The following is a 26,953-nucleotide window of genomic DNA, read 5'->3' as shown; positions in this document are numbered from 1 at the left end:
AGATCTGTCAAGACTGTAAATACTTCTTTTACATGATTCCTTTGACTAATAGTCTACTAGTACCATTTTAGCGAAGCAGACTTTAAAGACTTTTATTTTCCCTCTCTAAGCAAACTTTTTATTGCTATTTTCTAGCCACTTTTTATATTCTAAACTAAGTGTTTTTCTATAGTTCTGTAAAGACCTGATTATATGCTGTTTCTTCACATTGCTTCATGATAAATGCAAATTTCTTTTCTCATTTTGCAAAGAATTAGAGAAAATTTTGGCATAAAATATTTGTTTTAGCCTTTTAACAGCTGTGGAGTTTTTACTGCAACCTTGACATATAATTTCTAATCTGAATTTTTATGTCAACTGTGTAAATTTAAAACCTAGAATGTCTGTTTCTTACATGTAGGTAGTGAAAATAGGAGTGTTTCTTCAAAGTCACTGAAATTATTCATTTTCTGATTTCCTTGTTCGATTTTTCTCTAATGCAGCTTGGTCTTTAACAGCATCTCATTTTTTTTGACACAATTGCAGATTGCAGTTAAAAAGTATTTTCATTTTTAAAATGATTATATTATTGCATTTTGTAATAGAAGCTTCATTATGCATTTTTGGCAACGTTTTCCTTTTCCTTTTATTCTCTCTCTCTGGTATTTCTCTTAATTATACAGACTTCAGTACAGATCTAGTTTTGCATGACAGAGAATAATAGATTTTGCTTTTGTCAGGACATAAGACTTTGTTCAGAATTAGTAACTTTTCTGTTGAAACAATGTTGAACTTGTTTATTCCACTCTATTTATAGGAGTCATTCAAGTTCTATGTGGAAAAATGGAGGAAAAGAAGATTGGAAGCGTCATGAACAGTCAGTCTTTTATGCTTTAGTTGTTTATGAAATTGTTTAAATATTACATTCAATAAAAATTTAAAAAAGCATGTTGTTTTGTGTAATTTTTAATATAAATCTGTGTTTAAACAGCACTTTCCATAGCTGTAATTGATAGAAACGTTCATTAATAGAAATGCTGTTAAAATTGCTAATGAAATATCAAGATGCAGCTTTCTAGGCTATTTCTGTTTTGATGTATCATGCACTATAACCTGATCTGTAATGTGGCTCCTGTTGATTCACCAAATATATGTATATCAAGAAAGTTGCTAGAGGGGCATGTAACTGTAACTTAAGCAAACTGTCTTATCCTTTGTTGTTCTTTGCCTGGTCAATGTACTTTGGGATGAAAACAGAAGGGTAGAGAGCATCATCTTCAGGATTCATCTGTATCTACACAGAAAATAAACACATGGTGGTTTTTTTTTTCTTAGCTTTCTCTTAAATGTACTTCTGTTGTGTTAAGTATCTTGTTAGGGCATTTGATATTATAGGGGAAGACAAAATACTTCTACCTTTTACACTAGCTTGCGTGTTGTGGTTTTATAGCATCTTTAATTCATTCTCGTAACTGTTAGTCCAGTTAGTTTTATGGGTACAAGAACTGTGTATCCTTGAAAACATGCCTTTTTAACAAAGGAGCGCCCATTATTTGGAGGGGTAGCAGTTGTTTACTTGCTGGGAGACTGGTGGGCGTGATTTGTATCAATGTGGGGAGTAAACCTACTCTGGTGTGAAGTTTTACAGTCCAGAGTTGTGAGATCATGAAAATAAGACACTTAGAAATTACAAAGATGAAAGAATACATAGAGAATACATCCATTATCTCTCCAAACAATGATGGAAACTCACAAATGTGCACATCAGTACAAAAAATGGAACACGGTTCCCATGCAGTACTTCAAACAGGTTTTAATGAAATGAAAGCTTGTTTCTGTGCATTTAATAACTTTGTTTATTGATCTTTACATTTTCAGTTAGTTAACCTTATCTTTCTTAGGTTTTCCCGCATAGGCAACACTGTGGTAATTAAAAATCCGTGTGTGCGCACAAGATTCAGCAAAACTTTGAAAGACTTGTACGGTACTGTGAATGTGTCACAGTTGGGAAGAAATTGGGACATATTTATTTCAGGTAAAATTTCCAGTTCATTAACTAGTATGTTTAGGAATACACAGAAAATTCCTGATGCACTTGAAAAAGGAGGCATAACTAATCAAGGGCTGAGGAGAGTGGTAGATTTTGTTTTCCAAACAAACCGGATGAATCCTAGCTATGTCTGCCCCACTGGTGGTGTGGTTTTACGGTGACCTCCATGACTTCGCGAGCGTAGACCCGACAGCACACCGCACCTACGTGGCTCTAACCGTCGGGCACCCTTTGTTCCTGGGTTGTCAAGATAAGGCATAAACATTTGAAATTTTATTCATAGCCTAATGGTTGTGTTGCCCTATCTGAAAGCAAGCCTGGGCAGTACTCGGTTTATTTCATTTCACAAATGGAGTTGTTGATTATTTTTTTTTTTTTCCTAAAGCTACAGCTACTTTACATGTGTTTCGGTGTAATAGCAGCATAATTGAAGACTCTGTCAACTGGTTAGCAGCCCTTTCTCGAGTGCCACAGCTCTTGTTTTTAGAGGTCATCTCATGAATCTTTCGGTTTCACAGCAGTAGCTGTGCTCCAGTAAGTGGAGTCGCATCTGGAGGCGATGGGCCTGTATGCTTTTTGAGCTAAGCTAGCACATAGGGTAAGGATTAGGGTAAGGGTAAGAGAAGGTTACTTGGAGTGAACAAACAGCAGGCTGTCACAGAGGAAGTGAACAGCAGATCTGTAGATCTTTACCTCCCTTTCCGACAAGGAGGTGGCATCTCCTGTGGTCGTGGACCCAGGTGCAATTGACTGTCAGGTGCGGCACCCGTCACTGGTCTGTGCTGGGATGCTGGCAGGTTGTGTTTCCTGGCAGGTTGTGTTTGCTGGCAGAAGAGCAGCAGATGACAGGGCAGCCAGCTGCAGGACTGCCTGAGGCCTGACCAGGCAGGGTTAGTACCAGGTGGCATCTACACCTTTTTTTCTAACTTGCTTGACTCGAACTCTTAATGGAATAATGCCTTATGATTTTAGAGTCGCGATTGTGGAAAGAAAATGTGACAGCCTGTAACTGAAGAATACAATTTGGATTGTTTTCAGCTTTGAAATTGCAATTTTTGAGTGGCCTTGTGGAAGAGCGGGCTGCTGAGCCAGTTAAACATGAGTGAGGCGCTGCAGGAGCACGAGCCCAGACAGCAGCGGGGTCTCCTGGCAGCAGTGACGGGGTGATGGGTGAGGCTGCACGCTCACCGCTTGGCATCACGTTCCAATAGCCCTTGTCCATGGAGTCTCGTGGCAGAGTTGGGAAAGCAGAGATTATTCGAAAGATAGGGAAAGGCTGCCGTCGTGTGATAATATTTCCCATTTTCTGTTCCAGTAAATGTTTCGTGTACAATTAAGGAATGATTACACAGAGGAGTGAGGTCTCTCCTGTCTTTAAAATGTGGGGCAGTGAGGGATTTGTGCCACTCCGGGACACAATCATCTCAGTCTGAAACAAGGTTATACTGGGAAGGTTTTGCAGAATTGGCATTTGTGCCGACTCTTCTAGAATACGCTTGAAATGATAATATTTCTTGGGCATTGGTGTGCTGAGACTCAGCCACTTCAAGCATGAAGAAAAATGCGGTTCAGAAAGGTTAGCTTTTCTTCACCAAATAAGTAGGCAGTTTCATTATTTATTTCTTCATAGTCAAAGAAGGAAACCTGTAAGATGACAAAATGCAGGATGGCAGACTTGCAAACTTGTCACGGTGATTTATTAGTCCAGATACCAAACCTGCTCTGTCATACTGACCATAGCACTTACCCCTTTAAAGCAGAAGAGGATTATTTGCCACCGGCTAGTGGGTAACTGGGATTGTGCGAGATCCAGACCCGGCGCGGGGTCCGTGAGGTAGGAGTGCGCTTTTCCAGAGGCCTCCGTGGGAAGCTGAGACTGTGCTGACGTGAAATGACCTGACGTGTTACTGTAAAAAGCAAATTGTGTGAGTTGTGTATGTGTTTGCATAATAGTGTGTCGTGATGGGGGTTGAGAGGACTGGAAAAAGCTTGCTGCTTGAATTGAGGTGGCTTAATCTCGCTTCTGTGCCCTGCGCCACATTGTGGACTCGCCTCTTTCCCCAGCTCCCCTTGAGGTAGGGGTGGGAGGAGGGTGCTTTTTGGTTTCCGAGCTCAATATGGGAAAAGTTTCCCTGTTAACTACCAATACAGTCATTTTGCAGCGTGGTAATTACATGCTGTAGTTCTATCCTTATCTACTAAAACAGTTCGTTCAACTCATTGTCTCCTGAGACCCTTTCCTATAGCAAGAAATGCAGCTCGGTAGGTTGGTAGCTGTCTTTAGACTTTCTTAATGTGTACCCACTGTTGAAAATGGAGTAGCTGAACGGATCGTGTCTGTGGCAGTGACAGCTCAGAAGGTTTTTATAGATTGAATGCCTGAGTCAGCAGGATTCCAGCTGCAGTTTACAGTAACACGGGAGGATCATAACAGCGAAGGTAGGATCACGAGCGCGCGTATTGACAGAGAAATAGACTGGAAGCATGTTCTCCACAGTACTACTCTATTTATTGCTTTTCTCAAAGGTGTGATGCTTCCAGACTCTCCCGGAACACAGCAGAGGAGGAAGTGACAGAAGTGATGGATGTGACCGGGAGGTTTTGCTGTTCAATGTGAGAAATCTGTCAGCATCTAGAAGGAATGTCCCATTTCCCGTACCGATATATTGTTGCTATGACAGTGAAAAAAGCAAGCATGGAAGAAAAAGCCGACATGGTCATTGAATTTAGCCTTTTTTTTTAGCAAAGATTTCTCTGCATTTCTTAAAATTTTTCTCATAATTTCTATGCAAAGTCAACTGCGAAAATATATTTCCTTTCTGCTGGAAAGGAAGCCGTTCTGCAGAATGGCTGCAGCTGCTGGTGACTCGCCAGTACCTCTGTGAATCGTAATCAGAGGAAGCCCCGTATCCTTTGAAGATGGTGGCTCCAACTGAGACTGCAGTGCAATCTAAGGACGTCTTTCTGAGTATGAGTGTGCAGATTATCAGCTACGGGAGCGAAGTTCTGGGTTTCCCATTAGGTATGGAAATAAGAGCAAATATGGAAGTTTGAGCTTTGAGTTTTCCCTACTGTTTCCTGTAATTAAGCAAATGAGAATAATAGAAACTGTCTTAGGCAGTGCCTGCTGTAGATGGGGGTTCCACATTGATCTACTTTTAGGTAAAACTCTTAATGCGAGGTTTCTCTCTGGTACTCCTAAACCTCTATATTACAATTGGCTAATGCTTCACAATTTCTCACGTGATTACCCTTATAACACCGTGATAAAGCAGCGGTATCTACAGAATTGCTATCTCTGCAGCCATAGCTCCAAACCTCTTAGTAGTCCTGTGTTTTCTCGTAGTCATTTCACTCGGCTATAAGTGCCAATAAACTCAAGGTTCAGAAAGCAACAAACTTCAGTGTCTCACGGTGAAAGCGATGAGTCTTGAAAACTAGCAGCAAATTTAATTCTTGGTTTTGCAAGTAGTTTGCATCAGCCGTTCTTCACATACTCTGTGAGACCAGGGCCAATCTTAAAAATGTGGAGTTATGGGAAGAGTTGTAGATAGCAGAGATGAATCTTCAGGGGAGGAGAGGAGGGTGGATTTTTAGGTAGAAAACAGATTGGGCTGGAGAGAAAGCAGGGAGGTGTGGACAGGACAGGGTTGGCCTGGCCAACCTCCTTCAAGGTTGTTGAAGAAGGCTTTGAAAGGACGTTTTGCTGGGTGCTGGATATTTATTTATGGGAGAGGGGCTATGAAGAGTGGTAGGCAAAATACGGGATTGCAGCAAAGGAACTCTGAAGGGATTGGAAGTACTGGGAAAACACCTGGGTGGGAAGAATGAGAGTTGTATTGTGGGTGTCGATAAGAAGACAAAGCTAGCAGCTTCAGCATGATGCCTTAGGCCTGGTTGGATTGGGAGTGAGTGAGTGTGAGGGGAAGGAGCGGCCTTCAACTTGCTGTCAGTCTGGCTCTGTGACACACGACCGTAGATCTTTGCCTTTTTCTTGGCTCCCACTGTCTCTCCTCAAGTGCTTCTCCTTGAGGTTCGCTGGAGAAGAAAGCGGTGGCAGCAGCAGGGGCTGCTGAGGGCGATTTGGTTGCAAAGCCCAAGTCAGTGAAGGAAGAGGCTGTGAAGGACTGATCAGAGCTGCTGAGCCAAGCCGGGTCCTCTCAAGCCTTTCCACCATGGGGAGTCATGATGGTACTAGTCCTGGAATTGCAGCTGGGTGACTGGAGGAACAGGAGCATCATCAAGTGCCAAAAATCCCAAAGGAAGTTTCTTCCAGCAGCAGCCTGTTAAACCTCACACTTCTCACATTTGAAAGCAGCTGTAGGAAAACGTGTTTTTAGTGTAATTTAGGGTGGTTCTAAAGCTGAGTCTGAACACGGGACAGTGTTTAGCAGTGGGGCTGTTCTGGTTTCTTTGCATGTTCTGGTGCGGAAGTTGCAGCCCGAGGTGAGGCTCCAGCCAAAGCAACCGCGTCAGGTTGCGGAGCCCACTGCCTCGCCACGCTCTGAAAAACTTCCTGCCAAAACCAAACATAAATCAAGCAATTACCCTTGGTACTTGCAGCGTTCTCTGGGGTTTCCCTCTGATTAGTTTAGCTAGTAGCTTGAATAGTTCATGTCCGAAGGTTAGCTCAGCTGTAAATCTGTAGCAGTTGTACATTTTTAGGGCCCTCGGAACCCTTTGTAAAGAAAATTACACTCTAAAAATTGGAAATATGATAGAAAAGTATATGCTCATGAGAAAATCCATTAGGACTGATGTATCCATGGACTTTGCTTAAACAAGGTTTCTGATTTCCTTGATGATTTTGTTGACTCAGCCTGTGTTTCAACCATCAATGTCCAAAGTGAGAGAGCCAGTAATACCGCATGTCGCACCTGGTTAACCGTTCAGCATTCCAGGGAGGAGGAAAAAGCCCTGATCGAATGCCATAGCTGAAAATAAACAAGTATCTATAAAATGTTAATTTTTTTTAAATACCCTTTAGTTTTCCATCTTTTTTTATATATTTTTAATGCCATCCATATTTTTCATCATCTATAGTACCTATAAAATATTGTGCTCCAATTTAATTTTTTTTTATGCCCAGGAATACAATTTCTGCATTTGAGCGTCTTTCTCGCTGACATCAATAACATTATAAATTTGTCTAAATTCAGCAAGTAAAAACAAGGTTGAAAACTATGTTTTATACCACTAGCTGCAGGGGGCATAAAATTACGGTAATTTGTGGCTTTACTGTTGTCAGTCATGTACAAGAGTTTTTTCCCAGTGGAAATTTATCACGCGCCTGACACTGAACACGCTACAAAGCTGCGAGGCGTTTTTCCGATACAAAAGCCCTGAGAAATTCCCTGTGAAGTGTATAAAGTTAGTATTCATTCTTTGGTCTTGCTTTTAGAAGGGACAAACCTGGAGCAAGCGTGTCCAAAGTGCTTGACAGCGCCGAGCACTTCTGGTCATCAGACAGTGCGCTTTTCTAGGTAACAATAATAGTAACAAAAATGCCTTTTTTTGTTTTGTTTTTTTTTTTTTTACATGATTTCTACAGGAGCTGTGGGTACCGGGGGAAGGCAGGAAAAGCAGGTACAGCAGAACTCCTGCCAGAGTGGTGGGAGGGTGACAGCTCTCGCTGGCCTGAAATGCCCCTGCAGCTCCGCGGGGGTGGCAACTTGTTGTCTGTATTGCCAGGAACTGCAAGCCAAAAAGTTTATTAAATGATTGTATTAAGGGGACTCTAAAAGAGCCAAAAAAAGTTGCTGGCGCTCTGCCTTTCTCAGCAGAGGTGAGAGTCTCTTGGGGTGATGGCTCCCACGGGTTTGACCTCCCGCTCCCCCACCTGGAAATCCAAGGGCTGCTGTGTGTGAGGTGACATCCTGCAGCTGGGGGCAGCTCGTTAGGGCAGCACACGTCCTGTTTTGCAAAGTTTTCAGTTTGTGCAGCACAATTGTGTTGTTGCTTGGTTTGGAACTCCGGGTTTTGGGTTTTTTTGCCACTGTGCCTTTCCGCACTTAGTTGAAGTGGTGCCACAAGGCAATCAGCTATTTTTAAAATAAGAGCAGTGGAAGATTTGGGTGTTTGTTGAAAAGCAATCATTAAGATGATACTTATTTCTTTTAGGGTGCTTTTCTCAGTGTCGTGACTTGCATCGCGAGAAGGAAGATGTTTATTTGCGTCAGGGAGGAGCTGCTGGTGGAGGCTGGACTGGTATAGCAGAGGGGCTACTTTTTTAATTTTTCTTCTGACTTTCTCGGTGAAAAGTGAAGTCTTTTTTATTTTAAAAAAGTTTCTGCTGTTGTTTTCTAAACTCTTCCCTCAGCCCTGAGTAAATGAAAGTGAGTGGAGGTACTGTCTTGAAGAATGATGGTGTTAGCTAGTACGGTTGTGTATCGTCGCAAGGCTCTGTACATTTGGGTTTTGTCTATTTGTGAATGTTCATCGATTTCCAATTGTTATGCTTTTGCTTGAAAATTCAGTACTGAATTAGTAGATGACTGTCTTGTGGGCTAGCTTGCTTATGTACAAAATACAAATTATCTTTGAGGCAAGTGGCATTGTTCGTTTACTCACCATATGGTGAGTAGTTTTATGCCTCTAAAACCACTTGTTAAACACGAAAAGTTAAGGCGAGGCAGAACACAGTACTGAGATATGCCAGGAATCTTAGCAAAATCTGATTAGGTGCTTAAAAAGGAGTAAAAAATCCAAATGTGGTGTTGATGGGTGATGCTGGTTCTGGAGCAGGGATGCGAAGGTTGAGGGGGTCTGTTAAGTTGCAGTTTCTTAGCACTGGAAGCATTAAAAGTATCACATTGTGACCACGAAAGCAAAATAACGCCGACGAAATTTGCAATTCAAAATAACCACAAGTTTGATTCCATGACAAAATAAACATCAACAAACAGTTTTATAATTAATTATATAAATTGGCAACAGCACTTTTATAAATTATGGATCTGAGTTGCTTTTTAAATATTCCCCAAAAAACAAATTTTGAGCTGTCATAGGCATTACTGTTGTGTGTGTATATACAGATATATCGAATCTATTCATGCAGATACCTCTACATATACATATTAATACGAACACACGCACATATATACGCTTTTTAAAGCTCGTCAGTTCTTAAAAGGGTTAAGCAGTATTAAAATTACCTCAACCCACTGCTTAAACATTGTTGCCTTAATTAATAGCTGCTAACATATGAAGGGCTTGTCTTGGCTCTCAGAGTATAAAAAAAAAAAAAAGCAGCAGCATGTCACAGAGCTCCATGTACACTGTTTCTTGTCTACTGCCATTAAAATTAGTCATTGTGGCTAAAACCTGAAAGGTTTGGTATTTCTGGTACAAGTGGACATACCATCACCTGCGATTTCTTTCTGACAGAGTCTTCTTGCATAGCATATTGTCTGTGATTTTTTTTTTTTTTAAAAAAGGAATTTCGTGGGTGGTGGTTTTTTGTTTTTTGGGTTTTTTTTCAGTAAAAAAGGATGGCTATTGATACTTGTTACTGATTAAGCATTTCTGAATGCATTTTGCAATGAACAAATATGGGATGAAACTTCCAGCAGCTACTTATTAATTTAGCTTAGCCAGAGTGAAAGCTAATCCTTCCCAAACGACGAGTTAAAAGTATTTTGGAGGACAGCCACTACCCACGAGCCAATATGCAAAGCAGCGTTTCTATAATCCATTTCCCAGCGCTACAAAAGTTTGTCCCTTTTGCCAAGCGGAGAGACTGCATAAACTGGGAGTGGAGGTTGGGAAAGAACTTCCCACCTCTACCTGTACTTAAATACTTAATAATTTAAGTAATTTAAGTAATAAAGACAAATTTTTCTTATCTCTTTCTTTACAGATAAGACAACTCCCATACATAGAGGCGTTGTAACAACACACGGTTCTCTTGTCCACACACTGCTTTATTTTTATGGTATCCATGTAAGCAACACAGATTTTTATTTTTTTTTTTTTTTTAATTTTGTGTTTGGTGAATTTTCCTTAAAATATCATAGTTGCTTGGATTTGATGTTCCCATTCCCAAATTTGATGTGTATGCGGACCGAAACCCTATAGCCTGTTGCAGGTAGGTCACGCCCCGGCTGGTAGTTCAGACAGCAGTTGGGCAAATCAGCTTGTGAGCTCCACAACCAACTAAACGTGGTGCCATTTCAAAACCAGCTTCGTGCTGCCACACAGCTGGTTGCTGCAGGAGCAGGGACTGCGACGTACAGCTGAGATCTTTTTCCAACCTGCCCAGGGCGGGATACAGGGGAGCAAAGATGGTGAATCCTCGGGATGGCAGTGTTGTTGGACTGGTGGGCGCTGCTCTGCTCCACTCTGATGGCAGATCTGCCTTGCCGCGGTGCTTAAGTCTGTAACAAGATAAATGTTGCCACATGTGGAATGGGCAGTACTGACGTGTTCCGTGCCGCGTCTCGCTGGTGGTCTTTGCTCTTGGTGCTGCGGTGGTTGTGGGCTGTGGTGCCTCTGGTTACACTGGTATGGGGAGGGCAGGCAGGAGGGCACGCCGAGCGGCTGCTGACACCGGCGAGTCTGAGGAAAAGGAACTGTGAAATTTGGAAAGCGAAGCTGTGCTGAAATGAAATGATGACATTTAGCCTTGGTTAGAACCCCCGGGAAGATTTCTGTTCCCTCGCTAACCACTGTTTTTTTGCAGCGGCAACGGCTCCGCTATGGAAGTGTGAAACCTTTCCCCCACGCAACCAGCATGAAGCAGGACACGAACGTAGAGGCCAAAGCGTGATCTTCGCTGCTGAGAGGTGCATAATTCCCCCTAAACTTGTACTATTTTTCAGCTCCCGGTAACGCGAGTGGGGCAGGTTGTGTGTCATCCACCCACTCTTCCCTGCGCGCTTCTCTGTACACAGCCCCACGGCATGCTATTGTTAGGCACGAACGCTAATTGCTGGTATTTCAAGGCTCCTATCTTCTTATTGCTAAAGCCTGTAACAATAATCACAGCCTATATTCCCCATCTCTAGGCATCAAGGAAACAAGATATGATCATAGGCAGCGTGCTAATGTAATTGTAGTATATAGAATATGAGCTTTTTCTATGTAAACACGGGCCTGGCCACATCCTATGATAGCTCTTCCTACACCCCGTGCGATGGCTGTTCCCAGGCTCCCCGCTCAAGTCCCCATTATGTCCCCATCTACCCTTGTCATAACACCACCTCTGAAACACTCACACCGTTTGGTCCTGCTGCATGATGTTAAGAGGGTGGAATTTTAAATCGAAAAAGGCTGTTTAAGTAATGTCAGCAGCCTGACTAATTTCACAAAAGGAAGGAAATTCGAAGTTAAGGCTATGGTATATTCTTATCTAGGTGCCTGAAGATTTCTGTGCGTGACAATATGCCCCTAAAATTCAGAGCTGTCCCTTATGTCTTTAATTTCTCCCATTGTGTCTCTCCTTTTTTTTTTTATTAAACATCAAAGTGAATTCACAACAGAGAGTCAGCCTAGAATTTAATCCTCTAAATACCTTGAAAATAGAGGTTTAGACTAGAAGTACCAATATATACCCTTAAAACTTCAGTGTAATATAAAAGAGATTCTAATCACAACAGATCATTACAAAGAAGAGTAAACCACTTTAAAAAAAATTAAATGTCTTAAATATAATAAAAAGGAATAATTAAGAATCAAACAGGAAGCTGCTATTCTGACAATTTAATGATGCTGAATTGGACTGAAAGAATTGGCTTTGCCATTAGAAGGCAATGAAAATCTGATAATTCCAAAATGGCACTAGGATGAGATCAAGTGGGTTTTTTCAAAATCAAATGCAGCAGAACCAGAGAGAAGTGGTAGAATTCACCTTAGAAAAACCTTGGAGTGTTTTGGATTCCTACAGCTGCCTGGGGCTGAAGCTGTTACTTTATCAGACCTGCTTAACATCTCTAGACTAAGGTCTTCCTGGGAATTTAGTACCACGTGGAACCTGTGGGAAGTAGTGTGGCAGCCCTAATTGCCAAACAGAATAATAAAATATTGATGTTCTTCCAGTCTTATTTCTTAAAAAAAATTATATGTATAATAAAATAAGTAAAGATTTACTTAAGAGTATCCAGGGCATTATAGCTGATTACACCAGGAGTTTTCCACTGTATGCAACACGTAAATGGAAGTGGAGTAGACGGTGTGCTTTGGGTCTCTGTATATAAGCACAGACATACGCACCCAAGCATTTAAAATCAACCAAGCTAATCTTATAAAATGCTCGCAACAACCGTACACCTCATTTGCACGTGCGTTTACCATGACTGTGTGTGAATTACAGCCATTTATTTACTGTTACTCATTTTCGCGGAGTATTTGTGTCTTATGGCTGAGCATAACTAGGTGCACAATTACAAGCATTTCATAGATTGCACCGTTAGATTTTTAATTACTGGAGGGGCAGTTTGGTGTTTTCTACCTGAGAATCTTAGGAATCAAACTTGTCAAATTGCTGTTGGTATGTATTTATACTGTAGCAATAAATCCAAGCAGGTGAGATAAAGTTATCCATTACAACAAATCATCCGTACAGGGAGAAAATACCCATTTTGGGCACCAACAGCATCTAACTGGAACACAAAAGCAAAGCCTTAAAATACATAAGCAAGTAGAAACAACACAGCGTCGTTAACAGTTGTGTTTTCCATCCTTGCGCGTTCCCCTGAAGCACCAGTGAAATCTTCTGTGTTGCTGTCCTCTGCGCTGTTCTTACGAGTGCTCAGTCTTATACGTGGCGTTTTCTGTGTGCTGATCTCGCCTCTCTCGGAGCTCTCTGAATTAAGTACGTGATCACTATACGTTCAAACATTATGGACTAAAATATCAGCTATTACAAAGTGGGATGCGGCCTTTTAAATCAGTGGCCTATAGCTTAGAATAGTTCAAGGTGTGGAGAACTCGTAAGCGTCTTGTCACCTATAAAACCCCTATGTCAAACAGACAAAACCCAAAAATAGACAACAAACAAACAAAAACAACGACAGACACAGCCCCAGGCTGAAGCCCCAGTTTGTTGCAGGTTCTGTGGAGGAGCACAGCTCTGCCTTCCGACTCCTGGAGTTCTGCTGCCATCCTGTGGCCAGCTGGTACCAGCCAGGTACCGGCCGCGGAGGTGACCCAAAATAAGCTCGATTTCTTGCAAGGAACGCTGTAACTCGCTGCCCCGTCCACATGGTTTGCCCTTACCAGTCTTGGTTTGATTTCTGCTTGATGAACCGCAGAGATAAGTAGTATAAAAGCAAGAAGCTGCAAATGATAGCAGCGAGGACAAGATAGCTTACGTAGAGAGGATGGGAGTCCAGGTCCAGAGCGTGAGTGATCTGTAACCACGGATAATGCAAAATTAGAAACAGACACAAAAATTTCCTGCTGGATGTGTGAAGTGTGTTCTATGTGTGAGCTCCCCTGGCCCCTGCTGCCTTTCCCTTTGGTTCCAGCTGGATGTCCCTTTCAGAGTGGTTTGGTAGCTGGTTACAGCTACGCTGTATCTAGGGGCTGTGGTATTTCAGACGAACACAGCTCAGCTTCTGAACAATTTCGGCAAGCACATAGCTGGGGCTCGTGTAGAAAAACAGTTGCCCTTTTTTCTTCCCCCTCCCCCCCTTCTTTTCTTTTCCTCTTCCACTAAAAATAAAAGGATAAAAGGAGTGACTGCTGTAGGGACAAATTAAAAATGTACCCAGTGTCACGCGACTTCACGTATTGGTTTAGTGCTTGCCAAATTTGAAGCCTACAACATCTAGCTAAATATGACGGGCATGTTAATAGCATTCTAATTAGATTTCAAATGTTTGTAAGAATTTTTTAGTGACTTACAAGTTTCCCTGGTATTTGAAATGTAGTATTTCCAACAGTCATTTCATATGTAAGGTCAGTGAACTGAATTTGCATCATGCCTTGAAAATTCCATCGGAGAAAAGAGATTTTAGAAAACCAAAATGGAACTGGAAAAAAAAAAAGGCAGAAAGAAATTTATATACATACACAAAATTTACTTGAGACCTCAAAAACTGCTGTGTTGCTTCTAAATACAGCAGGTTTGTAGAACTTCTTGACGAGAGGCTTGAAATAGCAGTTTATTATTGGACAAAATGGCAGATATATTTTACATCGTTACATGGAGATAGGAAATTAGGAAAGAGCTAATACGCACATCCATCAAACTCCCACTGTCAACTAAGTCTCGCTGGAGCTCAGTCTTCATCTACTGGATATGATTCTTTTTATTGAAAAATTTAGCAACCATGTAAGAATCGAGCCTTTCACTAGTGCTTTTTTGACAAAACTTATCGTTATTTCATTTTCAGATGGAGAAACTGATGTAAAACGAATGCTCTGATTCCACCGTCACCACCCAAGAAGATAACTGCAAAGGTAGGAATAAAGCCGAGTTTTCCTGCACAGGATTCACTTGGCCTCACAACAACCAGTCACTGATGAAAACCACCGATGTTTCAGTTTAGAGGGACGGTGGGAGTTTTGGCTTACCGGTCCAGAGGTTTTCCAAGCTTATCACAAAACCACCGCTCAGGTAGAACGATGTGAAAAGGACATTGCTGAAGAAGGCTGAGAGCTGTAACGTCGGCAGCAGCGCTGCCACCCAAAGTGCCATCGCGCGGGCGCTATATACAGCCAGCCACACGGAGAAGAAGTTCAGCAGGAAATGTTCTGGCTCAGGAATGAGGTTTGCCAGCCAGTAGATGGGAACCCCATAAATTATAACAAAAGCGCAGTGTTCTGGGAGCTCCCCCAAAATCTGCTCAGGAAGAAAAAATGGAAAAAAAAAAAAAAACAGAAAAAAAAATAAGTTGAATGATAATTACAAGCCCGTCTGAGATGTACCTTAATGTACTTATGGACTATTTATAAAAACTATAGGAAATACTCCCTTAGAATGTAATCATCTCCCTGTTAGGTGTTGTCAGTGACGTGCAAAAGCAATCCACAACAGAAGTTGAAATCCACACTAATTTTTTCTCCAGTTGTGACAATTCCTGTAGCTAATTGTTAAATTGAGACAATTCTTGTTACAGATTAGATGTCTTGTTTTGTTACAGTTTTGGCAGCTTCTAAGAGTTTAAGACACTCTCCCTGAGAACGGGTGTGCTTGATAACAGCAATACTGTTACTGACTCATGGAAACTCTTATGTCTTGTCCAAATTTGGTTGAACCTCATGTGAGATCAAATTTGAGACAAATTTAGCTGTTGGTCACTTCCCCATTTTGTCCCAAAGGCATTCCAGTTAGTAACTCTTTAACTCATTGTAAAACAAAAACATGCTTAGGATTTTCTCAAATACCTAAAGATATGTATAGAGAGTATTATGATTATTTTTTCCAAAGAGGGTTGTTACTATCCTCTAATACTAAGGTTGTAACAAATTACATCGATTTCTCTATGAATAATGTGCAATCTTTGTGACACAATGCAAAGAATATTTTTCTCTGGCAACCACTAATAAGCATTTAAAATCTTGTGCAGAAATGGAAACCTAAATTACAGATGCCATGGCAGGCAGAACTCATCTAACAGTGGCAACATCACAAAGAAGGGATTATTCTAAACCCTTGTGGAAAAGAAAATGTCATTTTTTAAAAAGTTCTAAATTTATTTTATTTATTTCTGGCTTTTTATGCCCTCAACACAGCTGTTTGTCTCTGACCAGTCCAGGTGCAAACAACTACTGGAAATACCACAGTTAGTGTTTTGTCGTTTCTGGTTTACCTTTGTTTTAGCATTTAATATGAATATTTTGTTCTACAGATCAAGACGTGTAATCAAACTTTCAAAGATGCTTCAGTGAATGGAGTATGCAGGTATGTAAAACTGCCTCAACCCTCAAATTTGAGTTTGAGATTTCTCAGATTTTGGCCAAACAACCCAGTGAAAGATTCTTCTTTGGCTTTTCTGTGTGGGATCTCAGCCATGACTTATGGCAACATATCTAAAGTAGTGGGAGGTTTAATCCATTAATGCCAACAAAGCAGGAATGATAGCCTTAGCTGGCAGACAGAAGAGAACAAAGTCTGATGTGAATGTGCTTATTTATATGAACAAGGCTTTGGTTTGTTTGTGTTTTTTAAAGTTAAAGCCAGCTGTTTGTATTTCCTGGCAACAAAACCGATTACCTTAGCAAAGAAGTATGGGCTAACAGAGTACATGCCATCTTCCAAGTCATGATAAAGCATAGCTCTTTCCGAATGACCTGCAGGATAGGAACAAACAGGTTGGTTTCATCCTAGGGTTGCATTAGTAAGTATAATTTTTTCACTGATTTAGGAATTTTCTGATTTTGATTGCTTATAACATTTACAAGAAAACTGACACTTACATTTGGCAATAACATCCAAAATCACTGTGAATGGGATTAGTGCACCTATCATGTACAACAGTGCTGTTGTGTCACGAATAGAGAGTCTGGTTTTGTCATGGCCATAGTACAAAAATCCAATTAATAATGACATGAGAAGGGCCTCAAATCCATGGATTAATAGCGTTGAAAGATCTCTGAAGTCATTGGAGACTTGACGACTAGGAAAACAGCAACATTGACTGTAAGGTATAGTACTTACTAATGCCGCTTACATTCAGATACATTGCCCCAAATGCTCTGCTAAATTAAATTCGTGGAACTTGCTGACTTGGAGTAGGATGGGAGTTGGGCTGTCTGTTTCTGTAAAGGTTTCTACCTGATCAAAGCTATTGTGCTTCTGTAGCTGCCTAGTATTTCAGCTCTGAAATGCTGAAATCTTGAAGGAAGGCGATGGGGGGTGGGATGCTCTGATTTTGGAGACACAGAAGCAATTAATTCAGTTATAGAAGTCTCTCTGTTAAGGACCTGTAGTGTAGGCTAACAACAGCTGATACTGGTAGTGATGTTCTACATGTATTAAACCAGTTGATCATGTTTCTTTTGAGTACGCAAGCGTGAGACCCAGCTACAATACCCATCAATGCTGGCTGTAATCAGTGAAGCCTCCTGGCTTCAGATCTGAAGCATGATGGCAGTGTGTGATGATGGCGATGCCTTGAGCCTACCATGAGGCTGCCTGGGCTTGCTGAGGGTTGAGTCACCAGGCTTTGGCATGGAGACCAGGATAGCAGTACCCAAAACTGGGACAAACTTTCCTGAGCCTGGAGGCTCCTGCTGTTCCTTAAAGCCCCGGGTTCCCAGCAATGTGAGCTGGAGGTGAGTGTGTCTGGAAGGAGCCCTGGGGCAGAAAGAGGGGGCCGTCCTGACATCTGGCTGCTGCCCTGCTCAGGGGGCTGGGGTGAGCCGGTAGAGCAACACCTCTGCACTACGGCACGCTCAGGCCTAAAGCGAGCTGGGCACTTTCAGCATGCAAACAATTCTTATTTTGTGCTTCTCTCTTATGCTCTAAAATACAAATGGGCACAGTAGATAACTGTTTAGTCTGGAGATAAGTTACCTTAATAATATAGTGAACTGCTTTAAGACTCCTGGTAACTGATCACTTGAATGGTGAGGCATGTCAATAGCCTCTTCTGAATCTAAATGAGACCTGCCCAAAAGAAAAGAGGAAAAAAAAATAAATTGAAATGAGCACAGGCTGTAGCTGTTATTCCAGATCTGCTGTATGACACACTTCTTTTTTACCTTTGCTTGCTGAATGTGGTTGCAACATCGTCGTCTTCAGTAACTTTCCATAAGAAATCATCAAAATCTTTGACTTTTTCTAGGAACAAGTTGGCAAGAGTATTTGCTCTTTTTCGGCTTTCTATCTCCTTTTCTGTGGTCTGTTTATCGATGCTAGTCAAATCAACTGCAAGACATTATTTGACATGAGTCCATATGCTACAGGTGTGATGACTTTATGATGTGTTTAGAATCAGAGATTTCATCATGAACAAACAGTACGACCTGTGTGCGTGCATTAAGCTACAATGCTTAAAACTTTATCAGTTACTTTAGGTAATTAGAGAAGAACAGATTGTGAATGTATATTTTGTCTTGGGAGATGTTTCTTATCTGGTCATACAATGAATCACTGAGAGATTTCCTAATTGATTATTGTAATATTGTAAACTAGTACTTCAGATTTTTCTAAATTTAATAGTGGCTTGAGAGGGGTGCTGAGAATAAACAGTTTGAATTTCCTTCCTGGCTTGCAGGCATTTACAATCTGTTATGTGACCTTGACTTAAATCACGTGTGTTTTTCTCCATCTGCAAAATGATAGTTATCTTTTTTTTGTATCTTACAGAGGTGCAATAAACTTTACCTGATACTGAGAAAGTCCAAGAAGAATATTATCCAAGGACAACGCAGTAGCAGCAACAATAGTTGACTTAGCACTATTTTTTTATTTAACAAAACTATTTTTTTAAATCTAAAACTTTTACTGGTATATTCCAACGCTGCTAGTGTAGAGTGACAATACCCGATGTTTTGCAGATGCTTTCTGAGACAACTATTGCTGCACATTTCGTAACTCCTTACACTGGGCTGATCATCTCTGTTCAGCCGCTCTTCAGCGGGAGCTCATCAGAAATGAGTTGCAACCTGCCCTGCCTTTTCCCTTCTGCCGTGGTCTCCTGTTTCTCTATCTGACACACAGCCAGCATTTGTGCGTTTCTGTCAGGCGCTCCTTCTTGCTGTGGCATCCTCTACCATCCTGTCCTATTTCTACCTTCCTGCTGCCCCTATTTCTCTTCTCTTCCTATGGGTACTGACTCTGTGCACACCGCTAAATGATCTTCATCTCTCTCTCACCTCTCCCTTTCTCATCTCTCCCTGCATCCATGTCTCTGTAACCACAGGCTGTAGTTACAAGTTTTCCCCAGGACTGCCTCATATTCTCCATTCCCATACGGGGGTGCTGCAAGCCTTCCTTGAGGTTGCGCTTGGCTGAGAAGGACTGCTCCGAACCGTGGTGGTGGCAAAGGTCTTTTTGCAGGGCTTGACATTGAGGTTAACTTCTGTTTATCTCTGCACAGCTGATACAAGCTGACACCACCTGCCACATAGGCACAGCCGAAGAGGTTACTCCAGAGCACTGAGGTTGATGTCTGTACAAGGTTTCCCAGCCAACTTGAGTGCAAAGACCGAAGGGCTGGAACTGAACCAACCTCTGTGGTAAGAGACTACTGCCATTAGATTAATGGGGCCAGATTCCCTTTGCATGTTGCAAAAACAGAAGAGCAATGGATTTGAAACCACGTAGTTAAATTTCTTTGAGAGGAAGAATAAAAGGATTGCTGTTTTGAGTTTGGTTTTTCTCCCTTCCCATGTCCTCTGTTGGGCAGCACTCCTCACTCCCATGCACCGTTCCAGGTATGTATTATTCCTCACACTAGGAAACTAGTTTCCCACATTTCTTGATTCAGAAGTCAGCCAACTGGCTACAGAAAGCAATTGATGAGGTCACCCATGTCTTTGTCAGTGAGGGTAAAAGTTTCAACCAGCTAAAACATGGGAATAAGTGTGCTAAACATGTGGAAGAGTCGCTACACCTGGCAGGGTTAGAAGTAAGATGATTTAAAATTTCTTTTGTCCATACCTCTTGGTTTTGTTACATTTCCTGTCTGACAAAACAGGATCTTATTAAAACCTGAACAGTATTGATTTGAGTCAGTTATAAGGCATTTCTAAAACAGTTATGGTCAATAAAAACCAACGTTAGCTGGTACGCTTACGAAAGCGAATGATTTCCAGTAACCTTTTTTTATGACAGTGCTTGATACTAACCATAGAAATCTGCAGGATTGCTGTACCTTGGGCAGGGATAGCCGAGTTCTGTGAAATACTGGACCATGTCTCTAGCTGTTCCAGAATAGACAGTGACTCCAGAAGTCATCAGAAGAACTAAATCAAACAGTTGGAAGATATCTGAGCGGGGCTGATGAAGTGAAAGAAGAACTAATCTGTTTCCTCTGGCCAGTCTGGATAACGTTATCACAAGGTTATGCGCAGTAAAACTGTCCAGTCCAGATGTGGGCTCATCAAGTATGAGTATTCCTGCCAAAGACAATAAGTTTAGCTGTGGAAAGCAGCATGTTTGATTTGGAAAATATGTTCTAAGTGAAATGGTGCTAGTGCATGAAATCTCACTGATATATTCCTTTTTTTTTCAAGTCCAAAGTATATTTCATACCAGCATCACATAATATTCAGCAATGGAAATTTGTTCCCCTATCTTACTGAACATGACAACCAAGAACAATTCTTTTAAATCTTATCTTGCTCCCACTGGAAACAAGATTTTTTTTTTTTTTTTTCATTGGGATGCAGATTTAGGTTCCTTATTAAATTTACATTCTCTGCAGTTTTGCACTGCCTGTACAAATATCAGGTATGTGAACATTAATTAATACAATAGTACTAGTTTTGTGTCCTGCCTACTGAAATATTTTAACCTAAATGCTAGATATTTAAACCTCTTGCATTATTCATGTGTAAATAAACAGTATTAATTTAGATAGTTCCTCCTCCTCCCAACCTGTGCTCTGTTTTGCACCTATTTGCACATATACATCAAGATATGCATATGTGTGGATTTTTTGTTTGTTTGCTTTGCAATTGATTGTTACAAACTTGAAAGTGTTTTATTATTTTTGTAGTGTTTGTGGTGTTATAGAACTTAATGGCCTCAATCAGTGCAAGGCAATGTCTGTACACAGACATGGTTTCTGTGCTGAGGGGTATAACACACGTTTGAAATGTAAAGAAGACTTTACTTACTTTTTCCTAGAACTAACTATTTTTTTACTTCAGTACCAGTATATCTATTCCTGAACATCACTTTTACAAAAAAAAGAATTCTGCTGAGCTAAGATTAGGAGTACCTTTGGTATACATAAAAGCAGATAGGGTATTCAATCCTGCAAAATCAACTGCCTCATGTTTTTCTTCTGCTGAAGATGATGGAAATTTCTAGTTCACCTGCGGCATGAGCCAGCCACATCAGTGAGTTGCACAAGACCACAATGACTGACTATGCAGCCAAGAAAATGACCTTCCCTGTTAACATTGTACGTGTAAATTGGAGGAAAGAAAAACAATCCAGATGTTGTTATAGGCCAACAGCCTTCCAAAAGTAACTTGTGGCATGTGGTCAGATAAAAAGCAAACCTCATACTGATATGCACAAACCAGAGCACTGCTGGAGGGTGACTTCAGGCAACTTTCAGTAGTCTGTGTGATGGTGGTTTTAGACAGCGGTGGGTGAAGGTTACCGAGGGGCTCTGCCTGGCTCTGTTACTGCTGCTCCATTGGCAAAGGTGACAGACGCAAAAGTGGCCTGGCTCCTGAACCGCTCCATTTACAGAATTATTACTGTAATAATTACATTATTATCTGTGATCAGCACTGATTTCAATTTAAGCAAACAGAGCAGCACCCAGTCACTGTGTCTAACTTTGCTGGGTAAGCTCTGGCAGAGAGTGATGCAAGACCTGTTAAGTGTCCCGAGTATGAACTCCTCAAGCTGCCCCGGGGGCAGCTGTGTGTATGACTCTTCCCTGAAAGCTCCTGTCTTCATTTACTGCCCCATTTCCCCCAGTGCTCTGTGGTGGGCACAAGGAAGGTGTCAGGGTTTTGCTCACCCGGGTTCCAGAGCAGCTGCACACCGATGCTCACTCTCCGTCTCTCGCCTCCCGAAACGCCGCGGAGGTATTCGTTCCCTACCCTTGTGTTTGCACACTGACGCAAGCGTAGTTCTGCTATAACATCTTCTACCTGGGGGGATCCGAAGGGTAAAAGAGATAAAGCAAGAGTTTACTTGCACATTTGTGTATAGATAAAGCTGAAAATACGATTAATGTGGTTAAAATTCATCTGGATGTTCCAGTGCCATCTGATCAAGACAGACTTGAAAACAAATCTTGATTTTAGAGATAACATTAAAAAAGGCTCAGCGATCAGCAATTTAGTTCTTCTTTCAGCCTCTCTAATGCTTTCTCTAGATTGTCATTTTTTTATGAGCTTTGGAACAATTGCTGGTTTCTATCTTGAAAGAAGAAAAAGGTTTATAATTCATAATCTACATAAAAAAATGCCAGATTAGCTGTTCTGACTCCAAACACACAGGATCTCTTGGATAATTCCTGTCAGACACATTTTTGACAACTTTATTTTTTTCCAACAGCTTAATTACCCTTTTTTTCCTTTGCGAGTCTGAAAAAAACTTTGGAAGGCGCAGTTTGGCAACGAACAATAGTGTTTCTCTGACAGTCAGGTGGGGGAGCAGTTGGTCATCCTGCCGCACATGTGCTATGCATTTCTTAACAAGCTGGGGAGTGCTGGGTTTGTTATTGATCAAGATTTGACCAGACTTGATTTTTCCTCCGTGATCCCGGCAGGTTATCACGTCAAGCAAGGATGTCTTTCCACCAGCTAGAAAAATCAAAATTGAAATTCAAATTAATTTCCAAGGAATCATTTTGAAAAGTGATTTAGTCACAGATGGAGGACAGAAGTTCCATTCCTTAATGTCTTTTCCCCAACCCTTCCTTTTCCAAAGCCACAGAGGCGGAATGGTCTTGAAAGGAAATACCAACTACAAGCTCATGTTCAGGAAATCTCTCTCCTCTGGAATGGAGTACGTGGCTTTGACCTTTGTCATTTCTCAGCAGCATTGGGTGGTCGGGTGTTGAGGATAGCTCCATGAACTCAAGAAACACAGTCTCCTTGTCCTCTTGTTACCTCTCTCTCACTTTTGAAACATAGGTGAAGGGTGGTATCCTGTGCTTAGCTGCAAGGCTGGCACCTAAATGCTCGGCAAGAGCTTGCTTTGTGGAGGAAATTGTGAATTCAGAAACAGCAGCTGGAACAGCTGAATGACTAAGGCGCTGAATGATTATACAGACAATAAGAATGTTAATCATGACTGAAATAAAAATTATTATGACTTAAATAAGACAAAAAGTCATTTAAATAATTAAGAAAAGCTGGCTCATACTCAGAGGTAAGAAAAGTAAAACAATGAAAACAAAACCTGATTTGGAATTAAATAACAAATGAATTTTTCCTTTTTGCTGTATGATACTGTATGTAAACACACAGAGCTCTCTTATTATGATTAGATGTCATTTATTTCTAGTCTCCTTGTTGAAAGATTAACTCCACACTTGTTTCTTAATATATACATTTTAAAAAGAAACCCATCCATCTGTAAACCACGTATTGCTCTATTTAAGAGTGACATATTGATTGCCATTGACAGTGTGAAACCCATCAGCAGTTTAATCCATTTTACTGAGGCATTTGATGAAATAGATGATAAACAGCTTTTAAAAATAGTTTGACTAGTTTGCTGAAAGGGGTTTGTGCTCAGTGTATGTTACCTTACAAAGGTGCCATTTCTATAACTCAATATGTTATTTCATCGGAAGCTTTTCCTTTTATTATCAGGAGAATCTCTAAGGTACAACTTCAATTACATTGAGGATATGTGCGATGAAAACATTCCCATGGAAATGGGGAAGAAAAACCTCCTTTGTAGGAATAAAAAAACTTCGTTGGCCAATATGCCTTGCCTTTGAGAGAGAGCATCTCCACCGAATCCCTGAGCTAACCTGATCTAAGAGTCTAGTGGAGACACAGCATGGGGCTTTTTGCCTCCAAAGTATGGGTACTTTTTACTTCAGTTTAACAGGTCACGCGTCTACTTCTTATCCCCCTAGGTGAGCTTAGACTCAACTAACCACATGGGGTAAAGGCCATCTCTCCATTAGTCAGCCTCACCCTGGAGAAGACTAAACCAGTCCCACCAGAAAATGAAAGGGGAAAAAAAAAAAGTGAGAAAGCAGAGACCCATTTTAAAGACAAACAGAAGAGGAACTGCCTTCTCCGTAAGTTTCTCTTAATTAATCCAAATGCAATATTTTATTAGAATTGCTTCAATCTGAAGGGATTTCCTGCTTACCGCTACGCAAGTTGCCACTGATCTTTCTTATGGGGTCTCACATTATTTGTCTGCTATGTTACTGGGTAAGGTCTGTAATTGGCCAGTTTTGAATCTCAGCCATGAAGCTGATTCACGTCCAGTAGAACTGGGACTGCAGGCCACAGTTATAACAATACCCTACTACAGCTCAGGAAATAAACAGCAAATGCATACAAGTCGTAACAAAATTGGTTTTGAAAATAAATTCTAATTTTTTTTCCCCCCAGTATCATTCCTTGTTTACTCATACATTTTAAAGAATGTATTTAAGGGGGGACACATTTTGAATAGTTGTTTCTCAATTAGATTTTGCCATTCAAAAGCCTGCAGAATATTGTTCTTGCCTCTGTATGTTTCATCCAAGAGTTGGACAAATCATGAAATTTGGTTGCTCTTACCTGTGCTTCCTATAATAGCTAGCATTTGACCACTTTGAACTTTTAAATTCAGATTCTGAATGACTGACACATGAGAACAGGGATCCGATTTGCAGGTCCATGGCATTTTCATCTGTGCGAGGCTTTCATACCAGGGAATCTGGGATGCCATGTTAACCTAACAAAGAAGAAACAAGTCCCATCAATTCTAACAACAAACTATTTAGCGATAAATATATCTACAAAGTTATGATGTTACAGGCAGAGAATACGTTAAGTAATATCATTAATCTTCATAAATACATGGAAGAAAGTTCATTTACAGCCAAGTATGTTTTTCATGCTTTGAAAAACAAATAGTCGTGGTGCATAGCGACATGGCCTAGTGATGGTTTTGTCAGTGTTAGGTTGATGGTTGGATCTGATGATCTGAAAGGTCCCTTCCAACCTAGACAATTCTATGGTTCTATGATTCTTATTCCTGTTAAATGCTAAAGCTATCTCTGTCCTCTGTTACTTTGGTAATTTCTTGCTGTTGTAAATTTAAATTTTTAAAAAATTTGTGTATACGATTCGAAATTACTCAAAACTGAAAATTGTGAAGTTAACTTCAGAGGTCATGGTGGCACAAAGGGAGATTAAAAATTTCACTGTTTCCCTGAAAGCCTCCTTATGTTTGTTATCCTCTCCTTATCTCCTTCCACATATTCGTTCTTGACGGCAAGGGCTCCCGACATCCCTGGCTGAATGGAAAATCCCTCTGCCCTGGCCCTCAGAAGAAAAATAGAGAAACTGAGAAAAAATTGCGCCTAGAAACAAAACTCTTTTCCTGTCTTATCCCCTAGATTTGCTAGATATATTTACAATGGAAAGTTTAGCCTGATGTCAATATCGCAGCCAAGTGCATGATTCTCCTTACAAAAAGGCCGCGTATTTGACTGCGCAGTGGTCATTTGAATTAGTGTTGTGAACTTTGTATGGCTTTTAAAATGGTTTGCATATAGAAACGGATATTGCTGAATGTGCTCCCTGCTGAAAAGAAGATATAAAGGACAACTTTTACCTGGTAGTTGAGTTCTTTGACCTCGAGAACGTTTGATTTTCCACTGTATGTGAAATATAGACTGTTATCTTCTTCAGAGCAAAAAATACTGTCCTGGGCCTTGGTCTGGAAAAGTTAAGTTCATTATAATAGTTAATTAAAATACCTAAAGTGCTGTTAAAACATGAGTTCAGAAAGGGAAGTATATTTTATGGGATGTAACAGTATTGTTGATAAGTTACTGTAGTACTGAAGTCTGAGGGATGGAAATCAGTTATCTGTTAATCAGTGTGAAATGTACTTTGTTCTAGCGGCATGTGTGAGGGCAAAATGTGCTTTACTATGCACTTCTATTTACTTTTAGTTTAAATGGGATCACTTTTAAAATGGAGATAAATTTCATGCCACCATAAAGAGACTGGACTCTTTCTATTTTTGAGGAAAAAATGTAATGCTTCTGCAATGTTAGTCTACTGGATCAAAGTGGTGCATATTTAAATTCATACGTTTTGGCAGCTAGAAATTAAGGTTCACTGGAAGTATGATCATTATTGAATTCCACAGAGACTCATTAACTTGGAGGCTTCATGAACAAGTAGGTGCGTGACCACGAGTACAGTCTCTCTCTTTCCTCATTTGTCTTTTAAATTCACAGTTTGTCAACTGGAACTTGATGTTCTGAGATAGGAGTTAAAATAGCAGAGTCTCTACGTGGCTTCGTTAACCTTTTGCGTATAAATGCAATTAAGAAGTCTTTGCTGAGGCAGCTTTCTGGCTTTGGGTTTAATTCTGTGTTCATGCCTGTAGTTTTTACTCCAGACAGCCATATCTCTCCCAGAGCCTTGTGCTTTTCCTACGAGTCAGGCTCATTTCCTAGCCAAGGCAAGCGTACCTCTTCCCTGTCTCGCAGCCCCTATCCACAGTCTTTGTGTGCACCTCCTACCCTCACAGCAAATGAGGCTAATAACCTTCTCAGTCTAGATACGCAGTGGAAAGCAGCGCGACACCAAAGCAGCCTGAAAAGCCATGTTAAAGCCCTCCAAGCTCCCCCCCACTGCCAAAGCACTCTGTGCTCTTGCTTGTATTGAACTTAATTTTTAAAAAAACAGATGGTCCCCAGCAAATGTGAAGAGCTGGTTTTACAACCTGAAGGCAGGTCCTGGGAAAGCCAGTCCCGCCATGCTCAGGGGCTTTCTGCTCCATCCACTGATTTGAAGATCCCCTCCCCCAACCCCACCACCGTGGTATCTGAGCGCAGCTTAGGTGGCACCGGCCTCGTCCCCACCGCACTCTTGTGGGGGGTGAGGATGCTTTCTGCTCCCTGTTTGGGAGCTGAAGGAGATAAGGGGCTTGCTGCCTGTGAAAGCCCGGTGGACAGGCTGGCCACCCACCTCTCCTAGCTCCCGGGCAAGTGCTGTAGCTGTGGGATGGCTGAGCCCATCGTCTCCCTCCCCACTCCCCGCAGGTCTCGCTCACCGGCAAGCCCTTGCATGCCACCTGGCTCCAGCCGGCACCCTCCAGAGAGATATTTTCAGCGGCTTCCTTCATGTTGGCAGTGGAAGGTCTCG

General features: G+C 41.2%; 2 protein-coding genes across 3 annotated transcripts in view; one reads left to right on the top strand and one right to left on the bottom strand.

The window, feature by feature from the left end:
- The window catches only part of LRPPRC (leucine rich pentatricopeptide repeat containing), a 93,033-nt gene extending 91,720 nt beyond the window's left edge, over window positions 1-1,313 (top strand). For both annotated transcript variants that reach the window (XM_074579590.1, XM_074579591.1), the window contains exon 38: window positions 797-1,313. In XM_074579590.1, coding sequence (XP_074435691.1) covers window positions 797-853 — 57 coding nt within the window. In that variant the 3' untranslated portion in view covers window positions 854-1,313. The remainder of the gene's footprint in view (window positions 1-796) is intronic.
- Window positions 1,314-11,511: 10,198 nt separating this feature from the next.
- On the bottom strand, window positions 11,512-26,933 carry ABCG8 (ATP binding cassette subfamily G member 8). The gene is made up of 13 exons (XM_074579588.1): window positions 26,862-26,933; window positions 25,407-25,511; window positions 24,365-24,521; window positions 22,176-22,414; window positions 21,625-21,757; window positions 19,769-20,038; window positions 17,678-17,843; window positions 17,490-17,582; window positions 16,391-16,590; window positions 16,188-16,264; window positions 14,546-14,813; window positions 13,874-14,001; window positions 11,512-13,377 (listed from the first exon to the last, which is right to left on the bottom strand). The coding sequence occupies exons 1-13, from the start codon at window positions 26,931-26,933 to the stop codon at window positions 13,240-13,242; spliced, it is 2,046 nt and encodes a 681-aa protein (XP_074435689.1). The 3' UTR covers window positions 11,512-13,239.
- Window positions 26,934-26,953: the final 20 nt, after the last annotated feature.

This window comes from Larus michahellis, chromosome 3 (genome assembly GCF_964199755.1).
Source record: "Larus michahellis chromosome 3, bLarMic1.1, whole genome shotgun sequence".
NCBI classification, from domain to species: Eukaryota; Metazoa; Chordata; class Aves; order Charadriiformes; family Laridae; genus Larus; species Larus michahellis.
The sequence above is the reverse complement of the archived record's forward strand: the minus strand, read 5'-3'. Positions and strand labels throughout refer to the sequence as shown.

Coding starts and splice junctions, on each gene's coding strand:
- ABCG8 (XM_074579588.1), bottom strand. CDS start 26,933: ATGAAGGAAGCCGCTGAAAATATCTCTCTGGAGGGTGCCGGCTGGAGC. Junction 22,415..24,364: donor AGCTATTATAGGAAGCACAG/GTAAGAGCAACC, acceptor TGATTTTTCTAG/CTGGTGGAAAGACATCCTTG. Junction 13,378..13,873: donor TTCAAATACCAGGGAAACTT/GTAAGTCACTAA, acceptor CCGTGGTTACAG/ATCACTCACGCTCTGGACCT.